The sequence below is a fragment of the Phyllopteryx taeniolatus genome, chromosome 15 (assembly GCF_024500385.1).
Source record: "Phyllopteryx taeniolatus isolate TA_2022b chromosome 15, UOR_Ptae_1.2, whole genome shotgun sequence".
NCBI classification, from domain to species: Eukaryota; Metazoa; Chordata; class Actinopteri; order Syngnathiformes; family Syngnathidae; genus Phyllopteryx; species Phyllopteryx taeniolatus.
This window is the reverse complement of record NC_084516.1, coordinates 4,592,675-4,619,675: the sequence shown is the minus strand read 5'-3', so window position 1 is coordinate 4,619,675 and position 27,001 is coordinate 4,592,675. Positions and strand designations below refer to the sequence as shown.

At 42.2% G+C, this 27,001-nt stretch overlaps 2 protein-coding genes across 6 annotated transcripts; one reads left to right on the top strand and one right to left on the bottom strand.

The window, feature by feature from the left end:
- Positions 1-1,915: 1,915 nt before the first annotated feature.
- LOC133465235 (glutathione hydrolase 1 proenzyme-like) lies at positions 1,916-24,089 on the top strand. Of its 5 annotated transcripts, XM_061747796.1 has the most exons (16): positions 1,916-2,038; positions 2,268-2,447; positions 10,740-10,887; positions 13,850-13,913; positions 15,445-15,625; positions 16,518-16,648; positions 16,751-16,840; positions 17,188-17,380; positions 17,460-17,626; positions 18,701-18,850; positions 20,268-20,404; positions 21,311-21,498; positions 21,577-21,704; positions 22,541-22,653; positions 23,046-23,159; positions 23,291-24,089. In XM_061747796.1, the coding sequence occupies exons 2-16, from the start codon at positions 2,359-2,361 to the stop codon at positions 23,435-23,437; spliced, it is 2,040 nt and encodes a 679-aa protein (XP_061603780.1). In that variant the 5' UTR covers positions 1,916-2,038; positions 2,268-2,358; the 3' UTR covers positions 23,438-24,089. The 5 variants fall into 5 exon arrangements, with proteins under 5 accessions (XP_061603780.1, XP_061603781.1, XP_061603783.1 ...); XM_061747797.1 differs by lacking the exon at positions 10,740-10,887 and having other exon boundaries at positions 1,919-2,038; XM_061747799.1 differs by lacking the exons at positions 1,916-2,038; positions 2,268-2,447; positions 10,740-10,887 and adding an exon at positions 13,012-13,154.
- Positions 24,090-25,485: 1,396 nt separating this feature from the next.
- On the bottom strand, positions 25,486-26,957 carry LOC133465248 (histone H4). Its single transcript, XM_061747823.1, has one exon. It carries the CDS (start codon positions 26,887-26,889, stop codon positions 26,578-26,580), a length of 312 nt encoding a protein of 103 aa, XP_061603807.1. The 5' UTR covers positions 26,890-26,957; the 3' UTR covers positions 25,486-26,577.
- Between the last annotated feature and the right edge of the window lie 44 nt (positions 26,958-27,001).

Sequence of the window (27,001 nt, the reverse complement as noted above, 5' to 3'; positions counted from 1 at the left end):
GTGCGCTGGCGTGCCACATCTCTCCGATCATGTAAAAGAAACAGCAACATTTTCCTCCTGGCAACATGAACCTAGTGGTCCTGCTGCCACCTCCTCCTCCTTCCTCCATGTCCCTCTCCCTTCCTCTGTCGCTAAAAATGGAATGGGTTGCGCTGAGCTGGGCAAATCTAATTAATGGTACAACAGGAAAGAGGCAGTGTGGCAAAGAGGGAGAGAGAGAGGGAAGGTAAGAAAAGACAAGGCAATTTACCTTAAGGCGATTAACCATTCCAGCTGCCACTTTTTGTTTCTTGGGTGACAAACGAACGTGCCTCTCGCTTCAGAACAGTCAGCGCTGTCATTTTCAGCCACTTGGGGTGACTGAACATCGCCTCGCTTACTGATGAACAATGCGCCCTCGGACAACGTGAATATGCGATTTAGAACAATGAACGCACAGTGCCGCACGCGTACCCGTGCGGCATCGAAACGCGATGCATGCAACAATCCGATATGCATGCGTCAATAGTCACGTTTTAAGAACCCTTGGAGCGTCTGATATTTGAACAAACATGGCGGAGCAACACATGTAGACCAATAGTATAACACTACTCACAGGGATATAATCTTTATCATCTACAAACAGTGGCTAATATCGCATCATCTTACCGAGTTACTTAACAATAGTAGGAGTAGAAGAAGAACTTTTCTTTTTCCTTTGTGTCTGCATGACTGGATTATACTGCCTCCCGGTGGCACAATATGCCCGAAAACTCAACAATTTTAGCAAGTGTGCATGCTGTTAAAAATGTGTGCATTGTATTTTAGGGCACAGCTATAGTCCTTACCGCAAACATCTCCAGTTGGCTTAAAATGCTGCCGCTCGCCTCTTAACTGGAACACGTAAGAGGGAGCACATACTGTAACGCTGATTCGGGCTGCATGTGCACATTACAGTTGATTTTAAGATTCTTTGATTGACCTGCCTTACATTTTGTTCACGATGCTCCTGCATGATGACTTAGACGAGCCCCCCTCACTGTTCATTTATAAAACTCATCTTAAAACCCACTTTTTCCTCGTTCTTTGTCTTTCGACAGAAAAAAAATGTGCATTGGTAAGTTCGGAAATAGCGACGCACGAATCGGCGGGGTTTCACTGTATATCATTCAAAACAGGCTGCGTGCCGGACTACGCTGGCCATATAGCAGCAGCTGCCCATCAAAAAATCGGACATGCAGCCTCTCTTTAGGCCAGTCACGTCGGCAGCGGTGTCCTGTCACGGGTCGCCAGCCAGTCAAGCGAACGCTTCCCCCGTGGGCTTCCCTTTGCCAACGTAAACAGCGATAAGATTAGAATTGCTCACGGGTCATTATCCTCTTGGACTCAGCGAGTAAAAATGAGCTCACGGCGAGTTAATCTTTAGGCAGCCCATCTTTTCCGGAACTGCCGATGCCAGATAACGGGATTGGCTGCCAGGTCTGTTCTGTGAATTATTGCCACGTGGCTTATTTAGTGTGTTCCCGTTCGGTGCTCCTCCTCAGCGGGGGAGTTCCTTATTTGTATGCCATTTAGATTCATCAAGATTCAAAATGCAGTCAATTACAAATGCAATTTTTAAAAACACACGTTGAGGAAAACTCCTCCCAAGATTAAGATTTTCTAAAAATTAATTTTTCAGTTTTTGTGTTTATCGTGTTTAGTGCAGATTTCCGGGGGCTTGCCCCCTTGTCCGTGACACGTAATTTGGGGGTTCGGCAAATAACAATTAATTACTAGATCATATGATTTTTTTTTTTACTGGCATGCCAATAATAAGAATAATAATAATTTAAAAAAACATACTAAACCAATTACTCCTCCCTTCTTAGCTTTTGGCCAATTAGAAGCTCTAATATGACATTCCTGCTCGTTGCCTTTTTAACACTCTTACGCTTTTTTTCTCTTGTAGATTTGTACAGGTAAAGACAGGCTGGATGAACTCGTCAGGCTGCTATTTGGTCACACATAAGAATGTTCACTTTGCCTTTCAGCAAACAGCCACAGGTCTGTGGCTACAGTAGGTATTTTTTTTTTTCCTCTAAAATGAACTTTTGCACTTAAACGTTAAAAATGAATGGTGTCGGATAGTTTTTTTTGTTTTTGTTTTTAAATGACCCTGATATTTATGGAAAGTTATTTGTAACCAAAATAGAGCCATTGTGTTAAAAAGTATCTCTCCGTGTAGCGACATGGCCTCAAGGATGGCCGAGCTGTATTGATCGTTTTTTTTTTTTTTCCGCACAAAGAGCAAGACTGGAGAGCGTAGCCTGGGAGGTGACGACGGCGGCGGCACCGGCGTCTCCAGTTTGATCCCCTCGGTCCGCCCACGCCAGTCAAATGGAAAACAATCCGGTGCCCCTGAGGGTCCGCAAACCCCCGCGATTGACCTTTTCCACCGTTGAATGGCAAATGGACATGAGCAGCAGGTAAACTGATCTTGCACTTCTCTTTGAGAGCAAGATTTTTGTTTTTGTCCAAAGAAGAACAAAGATAAACAACCCGAGGCAACGCATAGGTGAACACAACCCAACGTAAACATAATTAAAAAGATGACATTTGAATAGTTTCACAGAGAGACATATATAGGTTGCCGGTTCTGAAAACTGAAAACACTGCAATCTTCATTCGTATGGAACTCCGTTTCAGCATTGGGACCGGAAATGTAACACTATATGGTAAACTCCTGCTATTTGGGGTAATTGATGCCCCTCCACCATAAGGTTTCGAATTGACACCATCTTGTGGAATTTTGTGTAATAGAAAGTCGTTTGAAAAACATCTACTTTGAGACCCGTTTCCAATTTTCAAAACACTTGCCATCCAAACAAACGAAGGCGTGTTTATCGAAAATATGCAAATGAGGCTGACTCTTCTTTCAACTGGAGAAGAGACGCCGACACGTCATCTGAAACATTGTCTTGAAATATCTATCTGGATTTGGGACAATCAGGGCAAAGCATTTTCATTCAGTTGCAAATCGAATACAGACGGTGAAAGTTTACACGTACACACGTATTGTTACGGATTCTCACCCTCTTAGGGCACTGCAGGTCTCGGGCCAGACTCAGTAGCAGCTCGTGTGAGATGGGGTCCACCAGGTTGAGAAAAGCCGCGTTCTTGTACAAAATGTCATTGAGCGATGTTCCCTGGAGTCCCAAATCCTGGGGAGAGAGGAGTGTTAAACAAAAAAAAAAAAAAAAAGTAACTCTTGGTATTACAGCAAGTTTAATAATCACGCTCAGGAGCTGATGATGTACAAGTAGTTCTCGACGTATTCAATTTCCCCTGACACTAATCAATAGAGATCTGCGTGATCTGCCTGAATCTTACCTCCTTTTAAAAGCCGACATAGTTCCATTGTTGACAGGAGGGAATTGAGAGGCTTGTAGGCCCTTATCTTGTTCGTTTAGCTGATATGTGAGCCGTTGAACTAGTTCTCCATTTCTCAGATGTTCAAGAGTTAACATTTTCAGGTTTAACAATAATTTAAAAATAGTCCAATATCCAGAGATGGCAGTAGTACTCGGACTCTGCACTTAAGTAGAAGTACAGATAGATGTGTAAAATAGACTCTGCTAAAAGTAGTAGTACTGATGATGAATGATGACAGTATTGTAATTCAGAGGGATATCCCGATGCGATCACGTGATCGTGATTTTCAGCTGATCGGTGTTGGCTGACAAAGATTGGATTTTTTTTTTTTTCTTCATTTCTAAAGTCAAGAATACAATATTTGTTGACTTCATTTGAACCACTGCTGACTTATAGCCATGTATGAAAAGGTATCATGTTGGGATACTTTTATTCGAATGCCAAAAAGAAATTGAAACAATTTGGATGCACTCTTCTTCTTAATACAATGCCGAGGTCTCGCATCGGGTTTTCGGTTTCGGCAGAAAAATCAAGCGACTCGGACTCAGGTGCAAAACCGTGTGATCGGGACATCCCAAGTAATTAAATATTTGTACTTCGTTTACAACCCCAATTCCAAGTTGGGACATTGTGTTAAACATAAATAAAAACAGAATACAATGATTTGCCAATCATGTTCGACTTATATTTAATTGAATACACTACAAAGACAAGATATTTGATGTTCAAACTGATAAACTTGATTGTTTTGAGCAAATAATCATCAACTTAGAATTGTATGGCTGCAACACGTTCCAAAAAAGATGGGACAGGGTCATGTTTACCACTGTGTTACATCCGGGAGCTCTCTGTTGTCGTATTTTACGCTTCATAATGTGCAACACATTTTCATTGGGAGACAGGTCTGGACTGCAGGCAGGCCAGTCTAGTACCTGCACTCTTTTACACGTGCAGAATGCGGTTTGGCATTGTCTTGCTGAAATAAGCAAGGTCCATGAAAAAGATGTTGCTTTTATGGCAGCATATGTTTCTCCAAAACCTGTAGGTGCCTATCGCCATTAATGGTGCCTTCACAGATGTGTAAGTTACCCATGCCATTGGCACTAACACAGCCCCATACCATCCCAGATGCTGGCTTTTGAACTTAGCGTCCACAACAGTCCGGATGGTTCTTTTCCTCTGGCCCGGAGGACACGGCGTCCACAATTTCCCAAAACAATTTGAAATGTGGACTCGTCGGACCAGCGAACACTTTTCCACTTTGCGTCAGTCCATCTTAGATGAGCTCGGGCACAGAGAAGCCGGCGGCGTTTCTGGGTGATGTTGATAAATGGCTTTTGCATTGCATAGTAGAGTTTCAAGTTGCACTTACGGATGTAGCGCCAAACTATATTTACTGGCATTGATTTTCTGAAGTGTTCCTGAGCCCACGTGGTGATATCCTTTACACATTGATGTCGGTTTTTGATGCAGTGCCGCCTGAGGGATCGAAGGTCACGGGCATTCAATGTTGGTTTTCGGCCTCGCTGCTTAATTGCAATGATTTCTTCAGATTCTCTGAACCTTTTGATGATATTATGGACCGTAGATGATGAAATCCCTAAATTCCTTGCAATTGTACGTTGAGGAACATTGTCCTTAAACTGTTGGACTAGTTTCGCACGCCGTTGTTCACAAAGAGGTGAACCTCGCCCCATCTTTGCTTGTGAATGACTGAGCAATTCAGGGAAGCTCCTTTTATAGCCAATCATGGCACCCACCTGTTCCCAATGAGCCTGTTCACCTGTGGGATGTTCCAAACAGGTGTTTGATGAGCATTCCTCAACTTTCTCAGTCTTTTTTGCCACCTGTGCCACCTGTGTTGCAACCATAAAATTCCAAGTTAATAATTATTTGCTAAGAACAATCAAGTTTATCAGTTTGAACATTAACTATCTTGTCTTTGTTGTGTATTCAATTAAATCTTGGTTGAACATGATTTGCAAATCATTGTATTCTGTTATTTGATTTATTTTTAACACAACGTCCCAACTTCATTGGAATTGGGGTTGTACTCAATTGGGGTTGCAAAGCCATGCGGAAGCAAGACGCATTTCGAGGGACCGGAGGTGTTTGCGTCAGCTCCTTATATGTAACTACGGCTCAAATATGCTAAAAACTATACAACCCTGGGAGATTAAACACCGTCTGCGCAAATAGTGTAATAAAGCCCACTGTCGTACAGTCTTGGGAGGGTCGAGGTTATGTAGTGCTCGGCGCGCTCTGACGCACTGAACCCTAAGGAAAACTCCCATCAGCATTTTTTTCCCCCCTCCGGCTTCTGACTTGATTTATTACGCTGGATCTTGGTGGGAGTCCCCAATGCTGGGCTATTGGCCAGGCCAGCTCGCCCTCCAATATGCATTTTTCAGTAAGGAGAGTCTATTGTATTATGATGCCGCTGCAACGCGAGCAGATCTACTTCCAAGGATTAATTTGGCCGATTCCCAATTGGAAAAATCATTGAATATTTTCCTTTGGTCCATATCTCTGTTTTAGTAATGGGCTCAGCTCTGATTCTTAAACCTCCCTTTGATTGCTGTGCATTTAATGTGATATGAAAAGCGTTGCAAAGCGACGACTTCTTCTGAATCACCGAGCCTCTTCCCGTCCATGCACTTCATTAGAATCCACTTAGATCAGGGGTGTCAAAATCAAATTCACAGTGGGCCAAAATTGAAAAAATTGGAACTAAGTTGCAGGCCAAACTTAATATTGATCGGAAATTGTCTGTGATTGTGCATGTTTTCCCTTCTCCCCAGATACGTAATGTTAAACTTTATCATATGACCAAAAAACTGAATCTGAAATAAGCAAACTTTAATATTACATACACATGAGAAATCAATCATGAGACATCAGTGGTATTTGTTTCTTATTTAAGTAGATCAAATCAGTCGATCTGAAATGTAAAATCTGTCTTGAACGGATAATCTGCGTTTTCCATCTTTCGTTTGGCAAAATTTGCCCGAGGATACTGTAATGACTGCAACAAAAAAAGGAGGCGGCGCTTGCTGGTCTTGAATCAAGCGCCAACGCGCTAGCAAAGCACACTGGGATTTGTAGGATTAGTGGTGCATGTGGTATACTATATATTGGCGGGCCAGCTCAAATTCAGATTGAATAGTCTCGCGGTCCAAATATAAATATATCACAGGCCAGATTAGGCCCACGGGCCTGAGTTGGACATACGTGAATTGTTGTGACTATTCCAGGCCAGCGTTTACTTTGCATTTGCTTTGCATTAGGGAAAGAATAAACACGCTAAAGTTGTTGAGTGATGCCCCTTTTGGCAATGAACTGCACCATGGATGTTCTTCATTGGGGTTTTTACTTATTTATGTATCACATAATCAAAGGAACGTTGAAGGGTTGCCGCACATTGGACAACTGAGCACCTCCAGAGAATTGAGAACAAAAATGCTGTGTGTGTGTGTGTTTGAACGTGAGTGAAGGCTTATTTGTCGATGTATATGTGCCCAGTGATTGACTGGCGACAGTTAAATGTCAGTTTAAAGCTGGAGTGTGGAGCTTCTGAATTACAACAACAAAGCCGTCGCTTTCTTATGCAGCAGTCCCCAATTTCTTTTTCAGTCATGCGCGAAGACATTTTGATCGGTTCACATGGATTTCTGACTTCAAAAGCCGTCATTGGCAGTGAATGAGTTGAAAGTTTTGGTGGTATTGTTGTATGGTGCGCTCCGATAATCTCAAAACAGAACACTAAACACATAAAGATTCTTTTCCACCACTGATCTCAAAATCTTGCGTGATCACACGTGATCTCCCAAAACCGAAGAAAAAGAAACAATTCCGAATATGCGGCGATCTTTGCCGAATGTTCCAAAAGGTTGTCACTGCCTCGTAAAATGGCGATGTCTCTGAAAAACGACTTGCTTTGGAAAATCTTCTTGCCGTCTGCAGAACCCACTTTTATACAAAAATACAACATTGGGTAAGACATGTTTTCCTTTCGCTGAGTCAAGGCGCATCTTGATTGGCTATATTCCGTTTTACGTCACAATTCTCAGCGGCATGACTCGGGGAGACGTCGGCTTTCCCCACGCACATGAAGAGTTTTGGTCGTAAATATTGAGCACGTTTGTTATCTAAGATTGTCGGCCCCAACCTGTTTCCGACCCTAAAATCGGAACAAATCCGCTCCTAACACTCCTCAGACCGAAGATGTTATTGCTTCTTCTCTGTAATGACTTCCACCATGTTCCAACATCTCAAGGTGATTATCTGCAAGCCCTTCCGCCTCTCGAGAGGATAAAGCCGCACCGCCGCGGCACAACAACACGAGACCTTTTGGCAGTTCATTTCTTTTTTGAATCGGGAAGTATTATTGAACGCTGAACTCCCTCTTTTGTCACATAAGAGACGGAGAAGTGTGCTTTGGCTCAATGAGACAGGAGATGGGAATACAGCTACACACAAGAGCCTCTAAGGTATTTAAAAAGAACTAATAATGTCGCTAGTGTGAGTATGGAACCCGGATCTGAAGCCAGAAACTCAGAACTTCGTTAATGAGCCATCGTTTCACCATTTTTTTAATTGATTTTTTTATTTTAAACAAAAATGTGTTTGTATTTTAAACAAACACACACAACACCGCTAGATGAATGCGACCACAGAGTACGATCTCTTAACAGTTGAATATCATTTCAAACTCATCTTACAAAATTACCCTTAAAAATAAATGGCCTACAGATGATTTGATTTGAAAAAGTGCACATGTATATGCGTACGCGGCGAAGACGCTCCGTAACTTCCGCTAACAACCCAGGCTAAACTTAGCTCCTCCTCGACATGCAAAGACCGTAAACAGTCGAGAGCCCAATATAAAAGTGTCCTTCTCATCTTATGTGACTCACAGCATAAATGATGCTAATGTGCATGGGCAGACGCATTGGTCAGAAAGTCTTACAGGAAGTTTAGCATGAGTCACATCCTTTTAAGATTCATGCAAATATCTACTTCCAGAAGTCTGCTCATCCCACACCGACTTGACATTCCGCTGTAAACTTTTCACGCCAACACAGATGCATTTGTTGCTAGCGTTCACTCGCGCTGCACGGCGGATGTACGCCACATCAGCTACAGATGGGCCAGAAGTTGCTTTCAGGTTGTTGGTTTTGTTGTTTTTTTTTTCCTCCTTTCTCCCCGCCCGCCGAACACCGGGGGGACGTTCTCTTGATCACAAGTGCTCCCGTCAGAGCATCCTGTCTGTTCCCCGGCTTTTGATCAGTGCAAAGCTACCAAGAGGAAGTGGAGAGCTCAAGCTGAGCTCTAAAAACGGCGCTCACTCTCGCCTCTCTCTCGATCGGGTAAATCCCCACTCCCCTGACCCCCGACCGCTCCCTCGTGGAAAGTGCGGATTAAAAGCGTGGAAAGAGTTACACAATCATTCATGTGGATGTCTGATAATTATAGGCGGCCACAAAGATGACACAAACGATAATAAGTAATCATTCAAGTACGAGAAGACGCAGACTGCACGTGGTTAGGCCAGCACCGAGATTCCTCAGAATGTGAGCCAGATTCGAAATTTGCCACACCACGAGGAAGAGTGTTTTTAACAACCCTCCCAAATTTGAATGAGATTTCAAAAAACATTATTATTTTTCAAAAATGTCCATACCTTTATTGCAAAACAGGGCATTATTTTAAATTGACATCAAATCGATTATGATTCAGTGGTGCGAAATTCAGCATTACCTCATTTACATTTTTGTTTTTGTTTTTTCATTTCTTGAAAAATATGCCAAACCATTATGTGAACACTAGTCACACTGACATATTAAGTAATACAAAACACATTAAGGATTTTATGTTTTCTATTTTTCAATCTGTTGTATTTTTAAAGGCTTATCGGACTCTGTGTTCTTTCTGCTCTTTGGCTATGAATAAACATGACGTCCTGCAGACAAAACAGATGCTTTATTCAGACGCCACCAAAGCCTCATAAAACTAATACGAGTATGCTGAGTCATACAGAGTAAAGGTACAGTCATTTTCCACAACATTAAGCACAGGTAAATATCCGCCCTTGCATTTTTGACATTGTCAGAAACATTCAAACATTCATTTGACAATATTTATTACGGTGGTAGTTTTTAGTCATGTAGAGCTGCAGTGCATCACACTGGGGAATTTCTAATATTTTGAATCCGTCCAAATATGACACCAGAGAGGTGTACAACCACAATCATTAGTGTGCACTAATATATATTTGCACTACTGTCCATCCGTACTGCGATTCTGTATCCAGTGGTTTGACAGCACTCACAGTCATATATTCTTTATGCTATGCAAAGAACGACTAATAATAGTGTCGTACCGATGAGCTGAGAGGAGTCGGGGTGTCTCAGTGAGCGGTATATCTGTCTGTCTGTCCTGTACTGCCCCCAGGTAGCCAAGGCGGGCACACCAGGAGGAGCAGCACAATGGCCATCCTATTGACTCTTTAGTTCTTTTTTTGTGTGTTCTATTTCATTATATTATTACTGTATGTTTTTTTTGTATTCAAATAAAGTATTATATAGTTCTTTTTTTTTTATTTAAAAAAAACATGACAAAAATGTTTGCTGTTTTTTTTTTGATCAATGGGGAGAATGATTGGAATACGACTTAAACTCGCATCTCAAGGCAGCACAGTTAAATATCACGCCATGCTGAACACGTAGGCTACTGGTTATATGCTAGTTAATTACAGTTTATGCAACTCTGGTTAAATGCAATCTGTATTCTGTTGCTTTGTACTCGAGACACGTGTACAGTATTGTTAATAAAGTTAGTTGTCGAGGTGTCAAAACTCATTTTTGTCGCATGCTAGTTATGGTTTCCCCCCGGAGGGCCGTTATGACTGTGAACGCAAATAAATGTATGATCGCCTCATATAATTTTATATATACAACATATTGATGGATAACTAGTTTTGCAATCAGAAGCCAGTAAAACATTAACTATTATTCAGTATATTTTAAAAGGGGGATAAAAATGTTTGTGATATCTCAGCGTTATTAAAAGTCAAGACAATCTGCAATTTGGGTATTTTTAGCAAGAAACACGAAGTGGATGCAGATGGTTCGCTTTTGCGGGCCACGTGAATTGATGTGGCCGGCCAGATCCGGGCGCGGAACCTCGAGTTGGACACCTACATCGGTATCACGATTTGTTCCGCAAATCTCCTCTCATCGACAATGAACTGACTGTTAAATCCGCGTTGAGCGCGTCCAACTTTGTTGCAGGGAGAAGAAGAAAGTACGCCAAACTAACCCCGAACCCAAACTTGCCTTTCTCAGCAATTTGAGCACTTCGGCCGCTTGCTCGGACCTGTGCTCGCGGAGATGTCGCTGGATGTCGCGGATCCAAGCCACCCGCTTGACGTACGGGCTGCGCTCGCTTTTGCGCAGCATCGCCGGCAGCTTGTCGGACTTGAGCATCAAGGAGGTAAACAGCAGATCCCCTCCGCCGCCACCTCTGTCGCTTTGCACCGACGGCTCGTTCCTCTGCCGCCGTCTCTTGCTCCATCTACTTTCCAAATGTAGACTTCTCTGCCTCGTCAACTTGGAGCCCATCACTCGTGCGAGCACGCGTTGTCGCCGTCGCCGCCGCCGCCGCCGCCGCCGCTGCTGTTGTTGTCGTAACGCGTGAATGACGTGAGGGCAACCGAAACGTGACACTTTTGCAGCCAAATGCGCGCAAACGCATCCATGCTGAGGAAAGTTTGAACGCTGCACAACGTGAGGAAGATGTGAGAGCAGTCTGCGCGTAGATGTCAACAAGCCTCCCTCTTTTCTTTCCCTTGCATCCCCCGTGCACGCGCCTTTTGCTCTCAGCCAATCAGAAGCGCGCTCTCTAAACCGCTGCTGGCCTGACCTCCCGCAACGCAACCATCTCCGGAATCATTCAACAGCATTAAACAGTATACGGAAAGTGTTGTTGTTATTTTGACATTTTTAAAATACATTTTCAAAAAGTAGAAAAAAAAAAAGTTATGATTTGCTGTTGTGTGTAGAATTTGGAGGGAAAACAGAAGCACTGTTAATACTTTCCGGATGGCCGGCATATGGAAAGTACTACTTCTTTTTTATTTTTTTTCCAATACATTTTCAAAAATCTAAAATGAGTTAATAAAGAACAAGTCATTGTCCTTATGGGGTGCATCGGGTGCTGAGCAGTAAAACATTACACAGCACATGTGCATCTCGAAAGTAGTACTGAGTATATTTGTTGCTGTGGTTTTACATAAAATGTACTTGTGACAACAACAAAAAATTCACAATTAGCCCAGTGTATAATGACTTCTGCACACCCTGTATTCACAAATGTCCTATACACTGAAATATTTTTTCAAAATTATTATTATCATTAATTAGACTACATGTATGAACGTGTGTATCTACCGTGCGGCTGTTGGCACTATGAAACGAAAATGTGAACATCTATCACAGCCGGCAGGCTGCAGCTGGGAAAACACCAAAAAGGAGGCAATGTTTCCACAGCTGGAACCCAGCAGGTAGCGAATAACCATAAAAAACACTACAGAGCAAATACTCGTAAAAATGCTCATCGGCGTATTGAAATAACATTTTATTCATACAGGCACTTCACCGAGGGGGGAAAAAAAAGACACTAGGAAACCCAGCCTGTCAGCACTGATTTCTTTGAGCTATTAACTTTTCAATGTCCTAGATGTGAGTGAGTAAATGCAATTGATGTGAGTATATTTGTTTGTACAAGCGGTTCTCGAACCTTTTTACATTTCCTCGTCCAATCCGCCACAGAGCGTCTCTACTTTTGATGCTTTCCATACGTTCCCCGACAAATAAACACAGCGAGGCCTCGCAAGTGCTTGGCATGGTTCAAAAACAGCTGATTACACAATTAAAACGGTGGTGCCTTGAGATAAGAGTGACCTGGCTTTTTTTTCTTTTTCGTTTTTTTTTGCTTTGACTTGCGAGCGAAAATATTTATTAGCGCAGTGTGTTGGCAGCTGAAGCTGTTTATTGCCCCTCCCAGTTGAAACATAACATTAAATAAAAACACAAAGCTTTGCGTTAGAAAAGTCTGTCGCGCTCAATGCTTACGGACTTGCGCAGAATGACATAGACGGGCTAACAAATAGCAACTGTGTCACAGTGTTATAACGTTTTAAAGCTATGGCTATTTCGACACATACAGGCAATGCGGGCATATATATTCTTTATCCTCAGCGAAGAATGACTATTATTGGTTTTCACCGTCTCCGTGTACATTGGTATGTCTGAACTGACGGAGCAGCACAATGTCAATTGAACTGAGGCAAAAACTTTTATTTCTGTACGTTATTTAATTATGTCATTACTGTATGTTTTTTTTTTTTTTTTTAAAAACATAATAGAGTTTAGTTTTCTTAAAAGTATCCATGCCAAGTGGAATTTGAAGTCTGTGATAAATCAAGATAAGTTGTTGTTGTGAATGAACTTCAAGGGCAGTCGGGAGGCGTCTGCCCCTCCTTGAGCCGCCCGCGCTTTCCCCCGATTGGCTGAGCTGGAGGAGAGGGTGGGGTGTCGCGTCCCGGGCGTTTCAACACCTGGTCGGTCCGTCCCCTCGCGTTCCCACTTGGAAATCCGACGCGCCATGCCCGTTGACCTCCACCTCTTGGCCTGGCTCAGTTCTTTGACCCGCTTCTCCTCTCTCCTCCCCTCGCGGTGGTTGGTAGATCTTCGTTCCCGGTGAGAGGTGCTTCATTTAACACTTTGTTGTGTGTGATTCCCCCCCCCCCCCTTAAAACAAAAAACAAAAAACAACAAAAAAAAGGAAGATACCAAAGGCCAGCGTGTGTCATGCGCCATCTTGTGTAGTGCAAAGTTCATCTTTGTGGCAGAGAAGTTGAACCGCGTGTGCAGATCAAGCACAAGTGACACAGTTGAATGCGGACGGAATCCTGTCAGCTTCGTAATGATTCATTCCTGCTCAGTGTGTTCTGCTGCTGGTCTGCCTTTCGCCATGCTTGCACACTTTGTGGGGTCCCGCTTAAACTTGTATCTCTAATGCTGTACTACTAATGATACTACTCCTACTACTAGTAAATATATTAACCACTACTTCCGCAATGAATAATATGACTAGTCGGCCTACTGTTAATATTAATGATACAACTAAATATGACTATAATGCGACCACATTTTTCTACAACTACTAAGACTACTATTACAAAATGCAGTTGAATATGATTTTTCTCTCAGGTTCCTAATGAAGAATGAATTACAGTTTGGCTGCATGACGCAGAGCGGCGTCGTCGTTCTTCCGCTCTGCGTTTCAGAAAGGCGTTTTAACGGCGGGCCGGCTTAAAGTTTACGACTCCAGCGGTAGTTACATATTGAAAAGCCGCGGCGGGCGAGTCTGACGCATATCGCCTGCTTCGCAGATTGCGGCCGACGCGGCGGCGAGCAGCGAGCTTCTTGTCGCGGAGGACCCTGACTCGAGCCAAGGTAAGACCACCGTCGTGCTCGCTGATTGTCACCCGTCGGAATGCAAACGATTCAATGCCGAGTTGATTTACAGTATTACCGTAAATGTTGCGGTAACGTACTTGGTTACATGACGAGTTACAGAAGTCAATAAACTCACTCATCTGATGAACAATCAAATGAACAATATACAGTTCATTTTTCCGTGACTCTGCATCAAACTTGCTTTCTTTTCATTTCGACTCCCGTTTCTCCTTGTGTCAATGTTTGCCTCACTTCTTGTTCTTTTGAGGTGAATGTTTTTTTTTTATTACTGCACGCATTCTCGATAACGCGTTTGGAACAGAACGACCCGACGCTCGTGCCAAGTGATAAGATCCCCTCGGAACCAAAAGAAACAAACGACGACGTTTGTGTCGAATCAAATCTACTACTTTTATTATATGCTACTACTTCGACGACTACTATATACAGTATTAATACAGTGGTGACTTGCGATACCAGTTTTCTCTTGTATCTCAAAACACTCACATCTCAAGTCATCGTTCCCCAATGACATGAATGGAAATGCAATTAATCCCCCCAAAAATTCTGCAAATTTGCACTGCAAAGCATTTTACTGTATCACATTTGCTCTCTGGCAGTTTACTGGAAAAGGGTAAACATTAAACTTGTGTATTTAACCAAACCACATCACTTTGTCAAAAACCCGCTAGCTTAATGCTAACACACAATGCAACACGCCATAGACGGGCTAACCAAACGCACATCGATGTTGCAGTGTTATAACCCGTTACGCAAGGGATATTTGAACACAGCGCAGCACATGTAGACAGACAATATAACAATACTCACAGGCATATATTCTTTATCCTCTGTGGAAAACGTCTAATATTACCACTGACGTCTATAAATAAATGATTGTTTTGCCATCAAAAGCCCTTTCTCAGTTTTGTTTTTGTTTGTTTTAAAGCCGCTTTTTCGTCAAAACCGTTAGTTAGGGTGAAAGCAACCCGTGTTCTACCGCTGATGACCGAAGAAAGCAGGGAAGCAAACTTTTCTGGCGAAAGAAGAAGGGCTACTCTTTCCGTTGCTAGGTTCATTGCTAATATTGTCACAGAACATGAGATTCTGTGGGTCTTGAAAGTTGAGTAAAAAAAAATGCTCTAAAACGCTGGCAAAGTGGGGAACTCTGCTTTGACAACGGCTGGCAGTGGATGAGTTAAAATCGTGTTCATATTTCACGGGGGGCCGGAAAAGATTAATGGCATTTCCGTGGAGAAAGACGATTTGAGATACAAGTGTTTCAAGTTATTCATTAAACGTGAAGTCAAGGCATCACTGTTAACTCCCAACACAGCACTACAGTATAAGGATCATTGCAAGAATTGGATCTGGTGGGGCAGCGTCTTCCCTGCCCCTCCGCCCCCCCCCCCCCCGCCCCCCCGCCCCCCGCTCTACTGTAAATAGCAAAGCCAAGAACCCAACAAGCTCTACAGATGTGATTGCGCTCCAGCAAATACGTGCGAATGCTTCATCTTTGTGTTTCCAGATTTCACCGTTTCCAAGGGCATCGAAATGGTGAAGGTGACCATCGTGCTGGCGGTGACGCTGCTGCTGGTGGCGGTGGTGGCCATATTTGTGGGCGTGTACTTCGGCGCCGGCGAGGAGACGCACGTGTACCTGCGGGCGGCCGTGGCGGCTGACGCCGGGCCGTGCTCGGTGGTTGGCAGGCGAGGACGCGCGCCTCATTATATCATACAGTATACGTACATACAGTACAGTATACAACTTTACCATCCACTATACTGTACACTCATTCGGAAAGCAAAAGCAGCTCGTCCCGCTCAAGTCTAAACACAAAGAGTCTCACTGATACAAATTTGTTTTTAAACGTTTCGGAGTACCAAAATTATTATAAAGTGGTGCCTTGATATACGGATTTAATCTGTTCCGTGATCACGTTTGTAACTCAACACAGTCATATCTTAAATCATCTTTCCCTGTTGAAATGAATGGAAAAGCCATGTTCGAGCCTCTCTGAAAAAAAAAAAACAATTTTTTTTTGTAATGTGGTTTTTAATCAGGAAAATAGCACTCTATATTATACTTCACTAAGCATACAGTAATAATATATTGAAGTAGACGTTAAATGAATTGTGAGTCACGATTAATTCATTGCGACTCCTTTTGGTGTGCACGACTTGGCCACCAGGGGGCAGGATCATACAGTCAGGAAAACACAAACGAAGAAGACTTGCACAACAACTGTGACTCAGTAAGTCACCGTAACATTATGGTATGGTAACATTTTATTGTCAGTCCTCAATATATTTGGAACATAACAGAGGGCCGAAATTACTTTTCCAAGAGGTCACCATCCCCAAAAAATCGTTGTTCTTCGCAGAGGAGAAAGAATATATGTGTGCCTGTGAGTTTTGTCAAACTACCCGTCTCCATGCGTTGCACCACCGTTTCAGAATTCGAATCATCTGTATTAGCGAAGTATGTTAAAAAAAAAAAAAACGATAAGGAATTCTGTAATAATGTCCAGTCGGGTCAATTGTGTCTCAAGGCACCGCTGCACTTGTAAAACTAACGAGCCGCTTGCGTGTGTTTCGACAGTGACACACTGAAGAAAGGAGGCTCGGCCGTGGATGCTTTCATCGCCGCCTTGCTGTGCGTGGGACTGATGAACGCTCACAGTATGGGCATCGGTGGGGGGCTTTTCATCACCATCTACGACGCAACGAGCGGTACGCTGCCGATTCACCTTGAGTAGCTTGACTTAATAACTCGCTCGCACGTGCTTGCGCGCCCATCATCATGATGATGATGATGGTTCCGACACGTTGCAGGCACAGTGGAAACGATCGACGCCCGCGAGACGGCGCCTCGCAACGCAACTGAGAACATGTTTGGGAACAGCACTGATTTGTCCCAGAAAGGTACTCCAACAACTCTTGAGTTTATGAAACCATTTCAGAAAGGTTCTTTATCTTCATAACATTGGGTGATACGCCACTGATTATCACGGCAAAACCCCGATATCGTGCATCGTCTTGTACCGATAGTACGTCTTCCGTGGCTTTCAGTTGAGAAGATAACATTTCGTTCTAGCTAGCAGTGGTAGGCTACATTAAATTCGCTAACAACGTTGACTTCACCGTCGACGTACAGTTGTGCAACGTAAGCCAGTTGTACTTTCCAACAGGCACATTGCACTTCTTCTTTTTTTTTTGGAATGTGAAATGATCCCCAGACTTTGGACGTCTTTTTCGCACTTGCTTGATAGGAGGTTTATCCATCGCTGTTCCTGGAGAGATTCGAGGTTACGAGCTGGCTCACAAGCGACACGGAAAACTTCCTTGGAAGGATTTGTTCCAGCCGAGCATTGATCTGGCGGAGGGAGGATTTCCTTTAGGCAGGGCGCTCGCCTCTGCTCTGGCGCGACATAAGGCGACCATCATCAATGACACAGCCTTGTGGTGAGATGTGAAAATTGTCTTGACGCTTGTTTTTTATTGCGATTTTCAAACAACAACAAAAATGTGACTTGTACCGCAGCGGGGTTTTCTGCAGCGCCGGCGGCGGCGGCGAGGTCTTGAAAGAAAATGATACCATCAGGTTTCCCGAGCTTGCAAACACTTACAGGAGAATAGCAGAAGGGGGCGCTGATGCCTTCTACCATGGGGAAATTGCAAAGACTCTGGTAGCAGATATTCAGGCTGCAGGTACGATGTTTTCACGTGATTTATAATCCTACAGATCCTTACGAAAAGGTTGATATGAAATGTAAACACAGCCCTGTGGAAATATTACACGTATTCAAGTCAACCATATAAAGCACCGGTGACCAGTAGCCTATTTAGGGCTGTTGCTATCGAATCTTTTTAGAATCCCCCCCCCCCCCCCCCCCCCCCCACCCCTCCCCTACTACTAATGTGCATTTTATTCTCATTTATAAAGTCTGGACTTCTGTCCTTAAACTGCAGAGGTTGGTACTGAGCGTACGGTATAAACTCTGTGCAGGATTTGAGACAATAAAATCATCCTTTAACATTCGTGATTAGCATGAGTGCGCTAGCGATGGCCATTTTAGGTTAAAAACAAAACAAAACAAAACACTGACTTCCATTCACCTCACTTATACATCATGTTATATGTCCATTACAAATCTAATACTGTCTTTAAAAAAAATCACTTGCAAACGCTGCTCTGTGGTTTTTGGCTATGTTTTTCACGGGCCCAACAGCGCGTCCGTCTGCAGCAAATGTCCGTGCGGTAAATATGGACAGTGAGTATAATTGGTTCCGGGCGGAGCAAATATGCTTTTTTTTTTAGTATTTTGTTTATTGCCTTGTGGCAGACATCTTTGTGTCGACCTATGTTTGCGGTCGACTTAGCCGATTTTTTATTTTTTTTTCTTCACTAGCTTTTAGTGAGAGAAACGGAATTCACCTCGGACTTTTTTCCAGCCAATGGCGGGGCACATATGGACAAACAAGCTTTCACATTCAAACCAATGAGCAATTTAGTCTTCAATTAACCTGAGATGAGTTTTGGCGAGAGAAGTTGGGAACAACCAATCACAGCATTATATTTCATGTTAATGCTGGCCTCATTTATTGTATATAATTATATATTATACATTTGAATGTGTCTTTTTTATAAGAAGACGGGAACACTCTAAAGCACCACAGCAAACTGCTCGCCTCTCCGCGCCATCTAATTTTACTGCCGTGACGGATTTGTATCCCCGATTGAGTCCAAGCGCATTGACGCCGTTTGTCTCCTCGCCTGCATAGGCGGAATCATCACAATGGAGGATCTGAGGGATTATGCGCCCGTCTTGGATGAGAAGCCTTTGAGCGTGAACGTGGGGGAGTACACCATGTCGGTTCCCAACGCCCCCGCCAGCGGCCCTGTGCTCTCGCTGCTATTAAACATCTTGAATGGTAAACCTTGAATGCCCTGTCCAAAAAAAAAAAAAAGCACCTTGAGTTGGGAGAGGATGTGCTTTCACGTGAGCCGCCTTCGCTTCTCGCTTCCCCAATCGCTGGGTTTCGCACATGCTCACGCGCAAACTTTAATCCGGCCAATTTGGCTCTAATTAGACACAGTGGCGCTTGTGTCGCCGAGCGGGCCAGACTTTAATCCGGCTCTATGTTCCGGGACTCCTCCTGACTCTATCTGAGATCAAAATGAAACCACTTTCATCCTGCTAAACATGCGAGCAACTGTTGTGACAACACCAATGGTTCTTTAATCTGAACCAAAAAAAGCATTTTTTTAAATTGTTTTTATTTTTTTTATTTTTTTTTATATATGTATATTTATTTATTTTTTTTATTTTTTATTTTTTTCAATTTTTTGGGGGCGGGGGAGGCGACATATGTATTTATTCATTTGAATTGTTTTTGTCATTTATCTAACTCGATAATTTCTGAAATTGATTTATTCACCAATAATACACAACTAATAGTATTTTTAATTAAATACCTGGTTAATGAATGTAATTCCTTTTTTTATAAATGATCAAATAAAATCTTATTTTAGCATTAAAATAATCATTTTAAATCAAATAAAATATATTAGTAGCCTAAACAATGAGTGTTTTATTAATCAATAGGTTAATTAATCAGAATTAAATAATTGATACATAATTTAATTGAAAATGATCATTAATTATTATTCTATCATTAGAATCAACTATTTTACATACCACACAAATATTTGTAAAATAAAAAAAATAAACTTATTACAATCGAATTATCACAATTAAAATATAAAGATGAGAATGTATTGCTCTTTTATTATTAATATAATCTATTCGATATATTTTATATACACTTTTTTTTGCCTGTATGCATGCATGTATATGTACTTGTTCATTTTTATTTATTCATTATTCGTTGATCGCATTCAATAATTTATTGATGTATTTATTCTAAATAAAATACTAAAATATAATTTAATTTATTTTTAAAAATTAAACAGTTGGTTGGTCAATTATAGTGAAATAAATTATAAATAATAGAAATACTACTATATTCATAAAATAATTGTTTAACTACAGTCATTATTACATTTACATTAACAAGTAATAATAATGTTGTGAATTATTATTTTATATATAAAAATTGTAAAATATTATATTTTTAAAACAATAAATAATTGTAATTAAAATGATTTAAAAAATATGAGCATGATTTACTGTCAATCTTACTCATTTTAGATTTTTTTTTTTTTTTTTTTACCCGGTGATACAAATGTCCTGACCCATCTGTCTATTTAAAAACATAATAATAATAATAATCGATTCAATTTTATTCTAGCTATTTAAATGTCTAAATTAATCCAAAATCTCTCCAGGGTATAACTTGACGTCCGAGAGCGTGTCGAGCACCGAGAACAAGATTCTGACGTACCATCGCATTACGGAAGCCTTTCGCTTCGCCTACGCAAAGAGGACCTTGCTGGGAGACCCCGCCTTCCTTAACATCACAAATGTAAGGACGCTGTCAATCATTCCACGCTCCTCTGATGCCCTGCGTGTTCTTCTCAAGCTTTACCACAAAAGTCAATGAGTTACACTTATTGCATGTTCAAGCACACGCCGTTACTGGTACAGCCCTTATCTTTAGTGACTGGTGAAATATTCCTTTAAATCACAGTGAGGGAAATTTTCTTAGTTTCCAGAAACTCTCACAAGAAATAAAAAGTTATTTTATTGAACAGACAAAACCTTTTATGAAATCTTAAGAACAAATCATTAGTTAACGTGAACGTTAAATAAGGCTTACTATTAAGGGGCAGGTGTTCAGGAGGAAAAATGCTCAAACTCAGCCCGCTTATCGGTATGTGTGTACCTAGCTTCACATTTATGTTTGCCGACTTGACTGTTTTCTGAGCGTATCGGGGGGGGGGGGGGGGGGGGGGGGGAAATCACACCCCACATCACAGGATAATCGTCAAGATCCTTGCTCAGAGAAGTCCGATAATCGTGCCGTTGCAGAGTATGATCGGAAGCAAGGAAGTATGGTAAAAAAATCGGCCCGTTTGTCTGTATGTGGATACCGACCATGTTTTACATTTTTGATTATCGGCCTAACAAAATTACTCTTAACACTACAGGATAATCACTCGGGGATAATGTTTGGAGACATTCGATAATCGGGGCTTGACTGACTTTGTTTAGAAGGGTAAAAAAAAAAAAAAACGCTCAAATTCGGCCTAATTGTCGGTATGTGCGTTCCCCGCTCGAGTCTTCTCTCCACAAACTTGGTGTTGACTACACACATCAGGATTTGGTATCTTCAATCTTTGAACGGTTCATTTACGGTAGCTCGATGGGACTTGCGTGTTCCTTCTCGATATGATTTTACAAATATTTTGACGTCTCTCTCTGTGCGAAGCTCATCGAGAACATCACCTCACTGTCCTACGCCAACGAGCTCCGAGAAAAGATCACGGACTGGACGACTCATAACATGAGCTACTACGAGCCCGAGTTTTACCTCCCCGACAACCACGGCACCTCGCACCTCTCTGTGGTGGCGGAGGACGGCAGCGCCGTGGCGGCCACCAGCACCATCAACCAATTGTACGACCCCTCGGCGGAGCGCTCGACCGGCAGCGTCGGCATGTTTTTAATGTTCTGATGGTCGCTGTTGGCCTGCAGTTTGGGCTCCAAAGTCATGTCGGCGTCAACGGGAATCCTCCTCAACAACGAGATGGACGACTTCAGCTCCCCGCTCATCACAAATGGTTTTGGAGTGCCTCCATCGCCCAATAACTTCATCAGGCCAGGTTAGACACGCCCGAGTTTTTCGAGATACGAGTTTTTTTTTGCAAACTAACAAAGAAAAATACAAAATGCCATAAAAGGGTTTAACCAACAGCATTGGTGTTATGGCGTTGTGACCCTTTAAACTACAGATATTTGCAACACATATAGGCAGCTAATACAATACTCACAGACATATATTCTTGACTTTCCGCAAATAATGACTAATATTTATGCGGCTGACTAATGTCCATTGAATTGAAGCAAAAAGTGTGGCTGTTTATTTCTTTATATTCGAATTAATTATGAAATGACTTTATGTTTTTACAAAGTAAGATGTTATAGCCGACTATTTTTCCTATTAAAAACACATTTCAATAATGTGTGTTGCTTTTTTCCGGAGGCTGGAACAGTTTATGGCATTAGGAGCGCGTACACGGAACAAATTCAACTCATATATCAAGGCACCAGTGTATCTTTCACAAGATGGTGGCCAAACACTACTCTTTCTATTGGATATGGCTTTATGAAGCTCGTCCCCTCACTTCAACATAGTTCCTTGGCGCCACGATGCCACCAGATGGTGCCAAAACAATACTTTTATATTTGACCAAAAACAGCAATGTTTGGCTTTCTTTTTTTTTTTTTTTTTTTTCGTTTGCCTCACTGAACTGAATAAGAACCAAACCGTCACCCTGAAACCAATATACGTTACACACCTGGCAATTATACATTCATGCCGTTTCCCTGTTATAACCGACGCCCTGAGGACAACCATAACTACGGCAGATAATTTGACAGCCCTGCCTGGATTATATCCAATAAAACTGAGTCCTCTACTGTTGGATGCTGTTCAAAGGGAAAAGGCCCATGTCCTCCATGTGTCCAACCATCCTCTTCGACAAAGACCGCAAAGTGAAGATGGTGGTGGGCGGCTCCGGCGGTACGAAGATCACTACCGCCATTGCTCAGGTAAGCAAGCCTTAATGGACACGCCCATCTATCCGTTTCCTCTACTGATTTTGGGCAAGGGTGGGGAATCGTACGATTGCGCATATCGACAAAAAAAAAAAAAAAAGCATTCATACTCAGGTTCTCACTTTTGGGTCATTTCGACTCTTTAATTAATCTTCAATGACTTTTGGGGCGAGAAGCAAGATAGCGACTCATAAAAAAAATCGCTGCAGGTGGTGGAAAGCGCGCGTCGCCATCGAGGGAAACGATGACGCAGTTCGTTGAGTGGATGACAAACGCCATGTAAAAAGGCCACTGACGTTTTATAGCTTGGGGTCTCACAAAAGAAAAAGCAAAAAAAATAATAATAATAATAAATGATTCGCTGTTCTGCTTAACATCCGTTCCAGGTGATCCTGAAGGCGCTGTTCTTCGACTACGACCTGAAGAAAGCCGTGTCCGACCCGAGGCTCCACAACCAGCTGAGTCCCAACGCCACTGTGGCCGAGCCCGACTTTGACAAAGTAATATTTATATCGGGACAACAATGGGGCTAAAATCTTGCACTCTGATTCAGGCATTATATTTCACCACCACGGGGGAAAACTAAAAGTTTTTCTTATTTTGTACTCATTATATATGCTCGTCTTTGCAGCTTATCATGGAGGGTCTGGCGAAGAAGAACCACGTGATCGAATTTCTCAAGTCGTCCGGAGCCGTGGTGCAGGCGGTGGTCCGCTACGAGGACGGACTCCACGCTCAGTCGGACCCTCGCAAGTGGGCGTACGCCGCGGGCTATTGAGCTCACCCGCATGACGCCAACGTAATCGGAGATGAAGATTCGAGACTCTTGGGACGACTGCCAGTTGTCGTTTTTGCACCAAACGCTCTCCCAATAAGTTTATTTGATTAAGATTGTCAGGACCAGCAAAATCTAACTTACTCCTGGTGTGTCCGCTCAATTCGGACGTCGCGTGTCTGTGTGTGAACGTTTCATGTGAAGATTCACAAAGCCCCCAAACTGAATAAAGACCCCCCCCCCCCTTGCTGAACATCTTGGCAATTAGCCATCACGAAGACAAGGAGACAATGGAGTCTGGCTGTTTCATGCCTCCAAGGCCCAATTAAGCACCACCTCAGGTCCACGCACGCATTGCTAATTTGAAGAAAAAAGGTTGCTCTAATATTTTTTCCCATGACTGTATTAGTCTCATGAAATTATATTCATTTGCTGACAAGTGTCTAATCACTTAGGTCCTGTCTTCTTATTATTTTTCAATTTTTTTTTTTTAGATTTCTTTTTTGTTCAGACAAATGATTTTTTTTCTCCCCGGTAAAGTGATAATCTCTTAATTTCATAGCATTTATCGTGTCTGTATTCCTTCTACAACCCCAATTCAAATGAAGTCGGGACGTCGTGTTAAACATAAATAAAAACAAACTGATAAACTTGATTGTTTTTAGCAAATAATTATTAGCTTAGAATTTTATGGCTGCAACACGTTCCAAAAAAGATGGGACAGGGTCACGTTTACCACTGTGTTACATCACCTTTTCTTTTAACAACATTCAATAAACGTTTAGGGACTGAGGACACTAATTGTTGAAGCTTTGCAGGTGGAATTCTTTCCCATTCTTGCTCGATGTACAGCTTCAGCTGTTCAACAGTCTGGGGTCTCCGTTGTCGTATTTTACGCTTCATAATGCGCCACACATTTTCAACGGGAGACAGGTCTGGACTGCAGGCAGGCCAGTCGAGTACCCGCACTCTTTTACTACAAAGGCACGCTGTTGTAACACGTGCAGAAAGAACATTTTATTTATGTTTAACACAACGTCCCAACTTCATCGGAATTGGGGTTGTACAATGTCGATGGTTTGTTGTCTTTTCAGGAAATTAAGGATGCAGACAAGCCAACGGTTTGAACAGTGAATTATTATCCTATAAAGACTAACAATGACTTTTGTTACCACTTTGGCTCCATCAAAAGAGCCCAGGGGACAGGCTGCTTGCTGCCACTGGAAGGTTTTTTCTTTTTTCTTTCTTTCTTTCTTCTGATGTTCTTGTTTAACATATGGCTCGCCAGAAGCGGAACTGTTCCGTATTTGTTTACGGGCTTAGTGTGTGGCTAAAATGCAAGGCAGTTTTTTTTTGTTTTTTTTTTACAATGATCAAGGAAAACTCATAGAATGCTTTCACAGGCCGCATAAAATGACATGGCTGATTTTTATTATTAGGGGGGTTGTAATTGTTGTAACTTCACATGAGACTAATCAATGGTATTAGCTAGTATTTTAGCCCAAATTACACACTAACATAAAAAGATATGACACCACGCATGGGCAGACAAAGGCACTAGCACTTTACACAGAATAGAAAGGCATAAAGTCATTAAACTTATCTATTGACAATTACAAAATTATTTTCAGTTTGGCCAGACTGAAATTTTATTTAAACTATCGGTTAAAGTTTTTTTTTGTTCTCCCTTATAAACCACAAACACTGTTTTTCTGTGAATATTGACCCTAAAATTTAATCTTTTGTGTTGTTCCCTGTGTTTTTATCCCTTTGTAATATACATTGTTAAACTTTATTGATTTGTGTAAAAAGACTTACAGAAGTATGAATCTATAATTAATGCATGATCAGTGCATTCCCTTTAAAAAAAAAAGGGGGGGGGGCAGTTTTGTACTTAATCCCTCTGCCAATCACAAAGGGGAAAAAAGAACAAATTAAATATACTTCAGCTAAATTATGTGCATCATTATTCAAAATGAACGGTTCCAAAAGAACATTGAAAAAGTGCTGGAATGAAGAAAGTCTTAAAGTTACACGTCTTGTGTGAAATGTCGGATTTGAGTATTTATTTATGCGATGAGTTTGCTCTTTGTTGGAAAAGTGAGCATGCCGGTGGCCTCTTATACACAAACACAATGTGGCCCTGTGTGGCCGTACATATTGCACATGCCAAAACCCGCCACTGATGATTGAACATTGTCACACACAAAAATATCTGCTTACAGTCTTGTTTAACTAACCGTGATACAGAATAATATTGAGTGTCACCATCATCCTGGAAAGCCTTTATTAGCTGTACAGCAGATATAATATTGCGGGTAAAGAGCAAATCTTTAATAATGTGATTTTATTGTGCATGTTTCTGAGGAAGCAAAGTACAGCGTCAGCTCATTTTATGTCACTCCATAGTCAAACTATCATGTTCACAACCACGCTTTTGCTCACATACTACATAGTGAGTGCCCAGAACTACTATTATGGCGCCATCTAGTGCCAAGACACTGCATTCACACTATTGTTAGATTGCTGGAGAACTTGGAAAAAGACAAGCACATTCATGTTTGTATTAGAAATAGTGATGCTACAGATATTGATTGTTATTATAATACACCAATACTGACAGTGAATGAAACGTCCGTCTTGCATTGAACATTCGTTTGTCGACAGAAAACCTTGCGAAAACACTTAAAGATCTAAATGAATTGAGAGCAATTCGCTAATACAACTACTTTAATTATTGAAAAGTATGGGTATAGATACCAAATTTTTTTATGGCTAACCGGATTTCTCAGACTAAGTAGCATGATAGAGCTCGCAAATGACAACTCTTTTGTCGTCTGAAAGGAGTAAGGAAAAGTGGAATAAGTGTTTGATTTTCATTTCTAAAACGAAAATAGAATATAGCACCTGACACAAATCTAAAAGTGGGCGTGTTGCATTTTTATCGACAAGACCAGGACTCATGCTGGCCAGTAGATGGCGACAGCGCGGTGCCTTCACGTGCCAAACGTTGGAAAACACGCATGAAGAAGAAGGCGGTTATCAAATAACTGCAGCGAGAACATAAACGCTCCTGTAGAATGTGTGTGTGGTCCTTAAAAGGACCTTTGTTGTTTAATTCGTCGGCGAGCAAAACTCAGATTTCAACCGCCGAAGCCGTAGAGAGTGCGTCCTTGCCGTTTGAGGGCGTAGACCACATCCATGGCAGTGACGGTCTTCCTCTTGGCGTGCTCGGTGTAGGTGACGGCGTCGCGGATGACGTTCTCCAGGAAGACCTTGAGCACGCCGCGGGTCTCCTCGTAAATGAGGCCCGAGATGCGCTTGACGCCGCCGCGGCGAGCCAGGCGGCGGATGGCGGGCTTGGTGATGCCCTGGATGTTGTCACGGAGGACTTTGCGGTGACGCTTAGCGCCACCTTTCCCCAAACCTTTGCCTCCTTTTCCTCGTCCGGACATTGTGCTCTTCGTAGAACGCGATGAAGCCAAATGACAACCTCGCTCTGAACGGGCTGTCTTATAACAAGACTGCGGACCTGAGCGAGGAATGAGCCACGTCACTCAGAAGCCC

Bases quoted from the DNA above. Each gene is read 5' to 3' on its own strand.
- LOC133465235 (XM_061747796.1), top strand. From the start codon at position 2,359: ATGGAAAACAATCCGGTGCCCCTGAGGGTCCGCAAACCCCCGCGATTG. The intron at 17,627-18,700 runs GTACGATGTTTT...TCGCCTGCATAG, and splicing joins AGCAGATATTCAGGCTGCAG to GCGGAATCATCACAATGGAG. The intron at 20,405-21,310 runs GTAAGGACGCTG...CTCTGTGCGAAG, and splicing joins CCTTCCTTAACATCACAAAT to CTCATCGAGAACATCACCTC.
- LOC133465248 (XM_061747823.1), bottom strand. From the start codon at position 26,889: ATGTCCGGACGAGGAAAAGGAGGCAAAGGTTTGGGGAAAGGTGGCGCT.